The sequence below is a fragment of the Entelurus aequoreus genome, linkage group LG08 (assembly GCF_033978785.1).
Source record: "Entelurus aequoreus isolate RoL-2023_Sb linkage group LG08, RoL_Eaeq_v1.1, whole genome shotgun sequence".
Taxonomy (NCBI): domain Eukaryota; kingdom Metazoa; phylum Chordata; class Actinopteri; order Syngnathiformes; family Syngnathidae; genus Entelurus; species Entelurus aequoreus.
Window position 1 is genome coordinate 257447 of NC_084738.1, and position 10946 is coordinate 268392.

General features: G+C 40.2%; 1 protein-coding gene across 1 annotated transcript in view; it reads right to left on the reverse strand.

Moving 5' to 3' along the window:
- LOC133655273 (atrial natriuretic peptide receptor 1-like) overlaps positions 1-10275 on the reverse strand; it is an 87272-nt gene extending 76997 nt beyond the window's left edge. The window contains exon 1 of the mRNA XM_062055262.1: positions 9876-10275. Coding sequence (XP_061911246.1) covers positions 9876-10275 — 400 coding nt within the window. The remainder of the gene's footprint in view (positions 1-9875) is intronic.
- Between the last annotated feature and the right edge of the window lie 671 nt (positions 10276-10946).

Below are 10946 nucleotides of genomic sequence, written 5' to 3' on the forward strand. Positions count from 1 at the left end.
GTGATGTTAGTACATCAGTCAAGGAAAAGGATCAAACTATTTAAATAACATACTGTAATTTGTCTTGATAGATTGAAAATTAACAACAATGAGTTGACCGATGAAAATTATCACATCATTTATTCAGAAAATACAAACCCCATTTCCATATGAGTTGGGAAATTGTGTTAGATGTAAATATAAACGGAATACAATGATTTGCAAATCCTTTTCAACCCATATTCAGTTGAATATGCTACAAAGACAACATATTTGATGTTCAAACTGATAAACATTTTCTTTTTTGCAAATAATCATTAACTTTAGTATTTGATGCCAGCAACATGTGACAAAGAAGTTGGGAAAGGTGGCAATAAATACTGATAAAGTTGAGGAATGCTCATCAAACACTTATTTGGAACATCCCACAGGTGAACAGGCAAATTGGGAACAGGTGCGTGCCATGATTGGGTATAAAAGTAGATTCCATGAAATGCTCAGTCATTCACAAACAAGGATGGGGCGAGGGTCACCACTTTGTCAACAAATGCGTGAGCAAATTGTTGAACAGTTTAAGAAAAAACTTTCTCAACCAGCTATTGCAAGGAATTTAGGGATTTCACCATCTACAGTCCGTAATATCATCAAAGGGTTCAGAGAATCTGGAGAAATCACTGCACGTAAGCAGCTAAGCCCGTGACCTTCGATCCCTCAGGCTGTACTGCATCAACAAGCGACATCAGTGTGTAAAGGATATCACCACATGGGCTCAGGAACACTTCAGAAACCCACTGTCAGTAACTACAGTTGGTCGCTACATCTGTAAGTGCAAGTTAAAACTCTCCTATGCAAGGCGAAAACCGTTTATCAACAACACCCAGAAATGCCGTCGGCTTCGCTGGGCCTGAGCTCATCTAAGATGGACTGATACAAAGTGGAAAAGTGTTCTGTGGTCTGACGAGTCCACATTTCAAATTGTTTTTGGAAACTGTGGACGTCGTGTCCTCCGGACCAAAGAGGAAAAGAACCATCCGGATTGTTATAGGCGCAAAGTTGAAAAGCCAATATCTGTGATGGTATGGGGGTGTATTAGTGCCGAAGACATGGGTAACTTACACATCTGTGAAGGCGCCATTAATGCTGAAAGGTACATACAGGTTTCGGAGTAACATATGTTGCCATCCACATACTTGCCAACCCTCCCGTTTTTAGCGGGAGAATCCCGGTATTCAGCGCCTCTCCCGACAACCTCCCGGCAGAGATTTTCTCCCGACAAACTCCCGGTATTCAGCCGGAGCTGGAGGCCACACCCCCTCCAGCTCAATGCGAACCTGAGACTGAGTGGGGACAGCCTGTTCTCACGTCCGCTTTCCCACAATATAAACAGCTTGCCTGCCCAATGACGTCATAACATCTAGGGATTTTAGAGACTAGAGTGCACAACTGCGCACACAACAAGGAGACGAAGCAGAAGAACGAGGAAATTACAGACATCAAATGGCGACGCCGTCGACGAGCAAGATGAAGAAATACGCTTGCAAGTTCCAAAACAAATGGAAACAAGAATTTCAGTTCATCCAGGACAGTTTGAAGGGGAAGGTGTATGTTGCCTGTACATTTTTTAGAACAGACTTCTCCATTGAACACGGTGGCCGAAATGATATACTCATCATGAACAGATAAGTTAAACAGGACAATACTGCCATCTAGTGGATAGCCACCGGAACACTGAAATTCAAGTATTTATTTATTTTTTTCTATGTAAATAAAATAAATATATATATATATATATATATATGTATAATACTCAAGTTGGTGAATTCTAGCTGTAAATAGCCACGCCCCCAACCACGCCTTCTGCCCCCCCCCTACCCCCCGCCTCCCGATATTGGAGGTCTCAAAGTTGGAAAGTATGCATCCAGGCAACGTTACCATGAACGCCCCTGCTTATTTCAGCAAGACAATGCCAAGCCACGTGTTACATCAACGTGGCTTCATAGTAAAAGAGTGCGGGTGCTTGACTGGCCTGCTTGTAGTCCAGACCTGTCTCCCATTGAAAATGTGTGGCACATTATGAAGCCTAAAATACCACAACGGAGACCCCCGGACTGTTGAACAACTTAAGCTGTACATCAAGCAAGAATGGGAAAGAATTCCACCTGAGAAGCTTAAAAAATGTGTGCCCTCAGTTCCCAAACGTTTACTGAGTGTTGTTAAAAGGAAAGGCCATGTAACACAGTGGTGAACATGCCCTTTCCCAACTACTTTGGCACGTGTTGCAGCCATGAAATTCCAAGTTAAATATTATTTGCAAAAAAAAAAAAAGTTTATGAGTTTGAACTTCAAATATCTTGTCTTTGTAGTGCATTCAATTGAATATGAGTTGAAAAGGATTTGCAAACCATTGTATTCCGTTTATATTTACATCTAACACAAATTCCCAACTCTTATTGAAATGGGGTTTGTACATCAGTCAAGGAAAATGATCAAACTATATCAATAACATAGTGTAATTTGTCTTGATGGATTGAAAATTAACACCAATGAGTTGACCGATGAACATCATCACATCATTTTTTCAGAAAATATAAATAACGTCAAATAAAGATAGAATACTATTAACATCAACATGTACGTGTAAAGAAAAAAACAACAACAACATTATGATTTGTACATTTTCAGAATGTGCTTGTTCTTTTTTTAAACAAAGATCTGAAGTTGTCTTTAATTTGAAGTTATATTGCCATGATTTTACCAGTCCGGCAAACTTGGGAGTAGATTTTTCTCCATGTGGCCCCCGATCTAAAATGAGTTTGACACCCTTGTTTTAGAGGCAGGGGACAGCGACCAATTTAAAAACATCCCCACTCGCTCTGTTGTGCACTGAAACGATAAGGTCGTATTAATTTGGTACCAGTTCCCATCTGTGCATTGGTTGCTAGGTTTTGGATCTTCTTTCGTGTATAAATACTGCAGTTATTTCCCCTCTGAAATCCCTTGCTTTCCAGCATCGGTGACTAAGTCAGCCCTGCATGGCATGTCACGCTTGTCTGCAATAATTGTTCTCTCATTTCCACAGTCCATCTCTGTGGCAGATGATTGCATGTTTAAGGCTGACTCACAGTTCAGGCGCCTTTTGTCCTAGTTTTCCTGCATCTGAAATGGTTTCACACCTGTCTCATGAACCTCTTTCATGAGCTCACTAACTCGGCATTAAACAGCCACAACACTAAATACCCCCCTAGTCATAAGTACACAGGAGTTCACTCTACTGCTTCCCCATATTCTTCCAATCTTGCTCGCTCCCTCATTATCAATGCATGGTTGCATGTGTTAGCCAGTGTAGTGTAAATGCTTTCAATAGCTATCTGAGGGCTGGGAGAGTTAAGATTTCCATTCTATTGCACATTCCTCTCTGCTGGTCTCCAGAGACAGTTAGGGGATTGCTGGGGCTCCCTGGAGGTTGAACACCAAGCCTCGGGCAGTGTGAACAGATTAAGTTCAAGATGGAAATTCAGATTATTTTTCCTTATAGAGAATGTATACTGTTGTGTGCCATGGGACAGAATGGCTGTTTGGTTTGTCATCTCATGACACATTACACGTTTTACTATGTATGCAAAGTTGCCTTTGCTTGCGGTTTTCTTAGCGTTTGTGTTAATATTTATTTATTAGCGTGCTTGCTATAAGTTTACACAATATACAGTCGTGGTCAAAAGTTGACATACACTTGTAAAGAACATAATGTCATGGCTTTCTTGAGTTTCCAATAATTTCTCTTATTTTTTTGTGATAGCGTGATTGGAGCACATACTCGTTGGTCACAAAAAACATTCATGAAGTTTGGTTCTTTTATGTATTTAATCAAAATCTGCTGGGTCAAAAGTATACATACAGCAACGTTAATATTTGGTTACATGTCCCTTGGCAAGTTTCACTGCAATAAGGCGCTTTTGGTAGCCATCAACAAGCTTCTGGCAAGCTTCTGGTTGAATTTTTGACCACTCCTCTTAACAAAATTGGTGCAGTTCGGCAAAATGTGTTGGTTTTCTGACATGGACTTGTTTCTTCAGCATTGTCCACACGTTTAAGTCAGTACTTTGGGAAGGACATTCTAAAACGTTAATTATAGCCTGATTTAGCCATTCCTTTACCACTTTTGACGTGTGTTTGGGGTCATTGTCCTGTTGGAACACCCAACTGCGCCCAAGACCCAACCTCCGGGCTGATGATTTTAGGTCGTCCTGAAGAATTTGGAGGTAATCCTCCTTTTTCATTGTCCCATTTACTCTCTGTAATGCACCATTTCAATTGGCAGCAAAACAGGCCCAGAGCATAATACTACCACCACCATGCTTGACGGTAGGGATGGTGTTCCTGGGAGTAAAGGCCTCACATTTTTTCCTCCAAACATATTGCCGGGTATTCTGGCCAAACAGCTCGATTTTTGTTACATCTGACCACAGAACTTTCCTCCAGAAGGTCTTATCTTTGTCCATGTGATGTCAGATGAAACAAAAATTGAGCTGTTTGGCCACAATACCCAGCAATATGTTTGGAGGAGAAAAGGTAATAAATTCATAAAAGAACCAAACCGCATGAATGTTTTTTTGTGACTAACAAGTATGTGCTCCAATCACTCTATCACAAAAAAACAAGAGTTGTAGAAATGTATGGAAACTCAAGACAGCCATGACATTATATCCTTCACAAGTGTATGTAAACTTTTACTGCTATTACATGCTATTTGATGATTTATCCACAATTTATGTGTTCTTTTCTTACTCAATTTCTATTCCAAAATGTAACATTCATGTTTGAAGCCAACTCTTGCCCGAGGATGACGGCAGATCTCACTTTGACTCGGCTTGCACATTGTGACATTTGGATGTGATTTGGTTACACTGGTGACAAGGGAGTCTCTTGGGGGCTAGCTCGCTACCAGCTTACACATTAAAAAAAGAGCTAAGAATAATTTTGGCTTCTGGTGAGTTGGCGGTGCTCGATGGCTTTGATCGCATGACATTTGACATCCTCGTGTTTCGTGCTTTACTCTGGAGCATATTGCTGACAGAATACCGTCACATAGAGCGAACTGATAACTCGCAGTCCTTTGGTGTGATGCTATTCCTGAACCGCTGCACACAAGAGGGTGGAACTTTTGCAAAACATGTGCTCTTACTGTGTTGGATTGTTATGAAAAATACAACTCTAAAGTTTGACCCCTTGATTTGGATTGACTTGAACTGTCAAGAATCACCATTGAATTGGGTGCACACATTTAGGGGACTGACACGTGGATGTTTGTCAAATCAGAGCAAGATTTGTTAAAAAACATGGCTAATAGTATGTATCACAAGAAAGGATGGGTTCGGAATTTGTTACATTTATAGGCATCGACCAAAATCCGTGAGTACTCCTGGGTATCGATTCACATAAAACTCAAGCAACACCCACCCAGAGCGGACTTAGTTGGACTATCTGTATGTAATGTTACAATTTTCCATGCCAAGAAAGTGAGTATGCCCCATTGAAAACACTCACATGTACAGTAAGGCTCCAGTTTTCAAAAAGCACTAGCTTGATGCTAATTTATATTGGATTTGCCATAGACATAACTGGATTCGTACCAGAAACCCTCACGTTTCTGAACTGCTACTCTCCCATCTGAGCCACACTGCCCAATATGCACGTTACAATCAAACAGTTGGTCTGTAATAAGTACCATACTTACAGTACAAACCCTTTTTAGGGCACAACAAAAGACTAATGGCTTAATGACAAAGACTACTTTCTGACTAGGCAACACATACGCTACTGCCACCTGACGCAGGCCTGGGCAATTATTTTGACTCGGGAGGCCTAATTTAGAGAAAAAAATGTGTCTGGGGGCCGGTATATCTATCTCTCTATCCATCTATATATATATATATATATATATATATATACGTATATATATATATATATATATATATATATATATATATATATATATATATATATATATATATATATATATATATATATACGAATATATATATATATATATATATATATATATATATATATATATATATATATATATATATATATATATATATATATATATATATATATATATATATACAAATATGTGTGTGTATAAGGTATAAGTATGTGTGCTTGGATCCTAATACTAATGCAAAACCTCACAATAATGTCTGATTGAATGCTAAAACCGTTATGACAGACCGTCTTACAAAAAGGAAGGGAATTTACATTTTTTTTTACTGATTGAGACACCCAGAATGTACATAAATATAAAGAATGTGGGATTTACAATATTAACTGTGAACGATAAAACACTGAATATTGACAACATATGAACGTCACACACACCCTCTTGATCGACATATTTTACAATCAAGCGAAACGCAACAAAAATGCAACACACACAACGAAATATGAACGTGAAGAGTAAAAAAATCTGATATATCACTAAGCTTTAGAACTTTGTTGTAAAAATCTTCTTCCACGTCTGTCAGCAGGTACTAGAAGGTAAGAATAGTTGCTTTTGCATAAAATTGCAAAACAAAACGCCAGATAATATGTCTTACCTTATACACACAGCATAATAATACTCGTATGTTGAAGCACAGTACAATCCGTCAAACGGTGCGGCTTCAAAGCTTACCAAAGTTGTACTAAAACTTTTTGATAGATTTTTAAGCGCCGTGTGTAATGTTCTATATTTTCAATGGAACATATACAATTTTGGTGTTGTTTACTTAAGTCATATTGCAGTCTACATGTATCTCTTATTTGTGACTCCCATCATATTGCAGGCTACATGTATTTCTTATGTGTGACTGCCATCTACTGCTCACACTTATCATTTCACCATGTACCAAATAAAATAGCTTCGAGGTCGGTAAGCACAACCAAAAATGATTCCGGGTTATAAGGCGCACTGTCGAGTTTTGAGAAAATGAAAGGATTTTAAGTGCGCCTTATACTCCAAAAAATAGGGCACATAACCTCCTGGCAGAGGTACTCATAGTATAGTCACATACTGTTTTTTTGATTGATTGAGACTTTTATTAGTAGATTGCACAGTACAGTACATATTCCGTACAATTGACCACTAAATGGTAACACCCGAATACGTTTTTCAACTTGTTTAAGTCGGGGTCCACGTTAATCAATTCATGGTAATGTCATGTTATGTGCTGTGATTAATACAAGTTGGTAGCTGGGACCTACATACAAAATGTTGGAAATGGATGTGCTGACACTCAACAAGCGTTTTAAAAATACAAGATTGAATAACGACAGTGTTACTCATGCAACAAAATATCAAAGGGACACAAAATTGAGAGGGATGTAATCACCCTTGGATAAAATGTACTTAACAGTAAAAAAAAACAAAAACACAGAAATTAATTGAGCAGCGAAACATGCTTAATCCTCGTGCATGCTTGCATCCAAGGATACTCTTACTGCTCATGCTTTATATGTCTGGCTGAGCCTTTCTTGTGAAATGTATGGTCGTCAGACTTTATTTCCCCTTTTTTTTTCTTTTTCATGTACGGCTTCTGATGGTTCTGCAAATGCATTCATTCCTTTTCTGCACGGAAGGAGGGGAGGTTATGGCGCACAATATCTGTCATGCTGCCTTATTTTACAGTCGTCCTGCTTTACACCAGCACTGTGTAATAGCATTGCAATCAGCGGCTATTAACAGGATGTGAGCTTGCATAAAGAACTGACAATTTACATGATTCGATGACACTTCACTTAATTACTACTAGCAGAAGCTTCCGGTCATTTCTACACCACAGGCTATGATAAGACATGGCTCGCATAACCAAATGGTAGAGTTGATTTTATAACATATTCTATGTTGTTGTTGTACCACAGAATGTATGTGTGGTCTGACAATGTTCGCTGACCCACAATTCAACGAGGGCTCTATGCTCCAGCGAATCTTTCTTCAATCTACAATACTTTAACACCCAAGGAACTGGGAAAGGAGGAAGCTAGGGCAGCATTGATAGATTTCGTCTTAGCTTCGAGCACTTCTCAATTTTGCAGTTGGAGTCGAGGCTAAATCTTTGAATCCGCACGCAGGTATTGGGGATTTATAGGCTTCTTCCTTGAAAGCCGCAATCCTTCCCCTGTAATAAATTCTAACACATCGTATATTATAGCACACTACTTATTCAACTTTCAGAGAGAATACCACTGATACACATGTGGTACTTTGTTGTTTTTAGGAATGTGTTTTAAGAGGTCAGAAGAAAACCAAATTCTCCGAGATGTGGCGCGTACAAAAACTGAGGTATAACTGTATTGGACCCATTTTTGTAAATAACAAATGTGGTTTTATCAAAACAATTTGCTCTTAAAGGCCTACTGAAATGATTTTTTTAAATTTAAACGGGGATAGCAGATCCATTCTATGTGTCATACTTGATCATTTCGCGATATTGCCATATTTTTGCTGAAAGGATTTAGTAGAGAACATCGACGATAAAGTTCGCAGCTTTTGGTCGCTGATAAAAAAAAGCCTTGCCTGTACCGGAAGTAGCGTGACGTCAAAGGTTGAAAGGCTCCTCACATTTCCCCATTGTTTACAATGCAGCGAGAGCGATTCGGACCGAGAAAGCGACGATTACCCCATTAATTTGAGCGAGGATGAAAGATTTGTGGATGAGGAACGTGAGAGTGAAGGACTAGAGTGCAGTGCAGGATGTATCTTTTTTCGCTCTGACCGTAACTTAGGTACAAGCTGGCTCATTGGATTCCACACTCTCTCCTTTTTCTATTGTGGATCACGGATTTGTATTTTAAACCACCTCGGATACTATATCCTCTTGAAAATGAGAGTCGAGAACGCGAAATGGACATTCACAGTGACTTTTATCTCCACGACAATACATCGGTGAAGCACTTTAGCTATGGAGCTAACGGGATAGCATCGGGCTTAACTGCAGATAGAAACAAAAGATATAAACCCCTGACTGGAAGGATGGACAGAAAATCAACAATACTATTAAACCGTGGACCTGTAAATACACGGTTAATGCTTTCCAGCCTGGCGAAGGTTAACAATGCTGTTGCTAACGACGCCATTGAATCTAACTTAGCAACGGGACCTCACAGAGCTATGCTAAAAACATTAGCTATCCACCTACGCCAGCCAGCCCTCATCTGCTCATCAACACCCGTGCTCAAATGCGTTCCAGCGATCGACGGTGCGACAAAGGACTTCACCCGATCACCGATGCAGTCGGCGGCTAGCGTCGTATAGTGCGTCTGCTATCCACCTGAAAGTCCTCCTTTTTGTGTTGCTGCAGCCAGCCGCTAATACACTGATCCCACCTACAACTTTCTTCTTTGCAGTCTTCATTGTTCATTAAACAAATTGCAAAAGATTCACCAACACAGATGTCCAAAATACTGTGGAATTTTGAGATGAAAACAGAGCTTTTTATATTGGATTCAATGGCGTCCGAATACTTCTGTTTCAACGATTGATGTCACGCGCATACGTCATCATACATAGACGTTTTCAACCGGAAGTTTAGCGGGGAATTTTAAATTGCACTTTATAAGTAACCCGGCCGTATTGGCACGTGTTGCAATGTTAAGATTTCATCATTGATATATAAACTATCAGACTGCGTGGTCGGTAGTAGTGGGTTTCAGTAGGCCTTTAAGGCTGCAATATGCTCTTGCGTTACGTAGCTTGCGTCACCTCATGACAGCGTTGATAGCTCTCTTGCGGGGGCTGACGCATGGCTTGCAGTTCTTTTCCAAAACTCGAGAGGACAGTGTTTTCCAGAGTGAGCAACCACAACTATTGCTTTTAGTTTCCTGTGTGTACTAGTCAGTGATGGGCAGTGACAAGCTACATGTTGTCACGGCGCAGGCTTGAACCCGCTTTTCTGCAGCAGCTGGGTCTGCCAGCACCTCCGTTGGCTTCACGCCCACGCGCCGGCACCTGTAACTAATGAGGGAGGACTGCATAAAGACCAGCGGACCTGATGATCCTTTGCCGGAACATAGTTTCACTCCAGTAGTGAGCATCATGTCTCTGGCTTCCCTCCCTCGTACTTGCTCGCCGTCTCTGTGCTTTTCCCTGTTCCCGTGTTTGATGTCCATATTGTCTTCCGCAGTACATTCCCCGTCTGCTGTGATCGAGTTGTGTTTCTCGCCCTCTTCTGGATTTTGGACAGCCTTCCCCGATCCTTGACCACTGTTTGGACACGGACATCGTTGCCTCTCTCCAGCCCCCGACTGCTTGCTTGCCATCGGACTGCCTTCTCGCTTTGCCCCCTTGGTCTGACGAAGGATTCACCCAACACGCACAAACAACAAACCCTGGTAACATTTATATGGTTAATTCTACACACCGTCTTACACCCATTACTTGAAGTAGCACACACACCCTACACATTGATTATTAGGTTTAATAAACCTGTTAAACCGAGTTCTTCCATGGTGTCGTCTCCTTCCCCCGCCATACACAACACATGTAGCTAAGCTACGTAGCGTAACTATATTTTCAAGTCGCTTGGCTACTTTTTTAATGAGTAGCTTTTCCTGTAGGTTAGCTACTTTTAGATCAGGGGTGTCCAAACTTTTTCCACCGAGGGCCGCACACGGAAAAATTAAAGCATGCTGGGGTCCTTCTGATATTTTTCATTTTCAAACCATAACTAAATATATGGATTAATTTTTATTTTTTTTTACCTTTAGGGCTCCCGGGGACCATAAAGGGTCTATGTCATTAAAATGTTAAAAACATGTCAAATTATTATTATTTTTTATTTATTTAATGCTTACAGCAAATCTCTACAGTGTATCAACTTCAGGTTGATATAACGTTAAAAAACCCAAAAAGGTTTTATGTCTTTTCTGTCAAAGACAACTTAGTTTTTTATAATACAACTGAAATATGCAGTATTCCCCCCGCTGCCCAA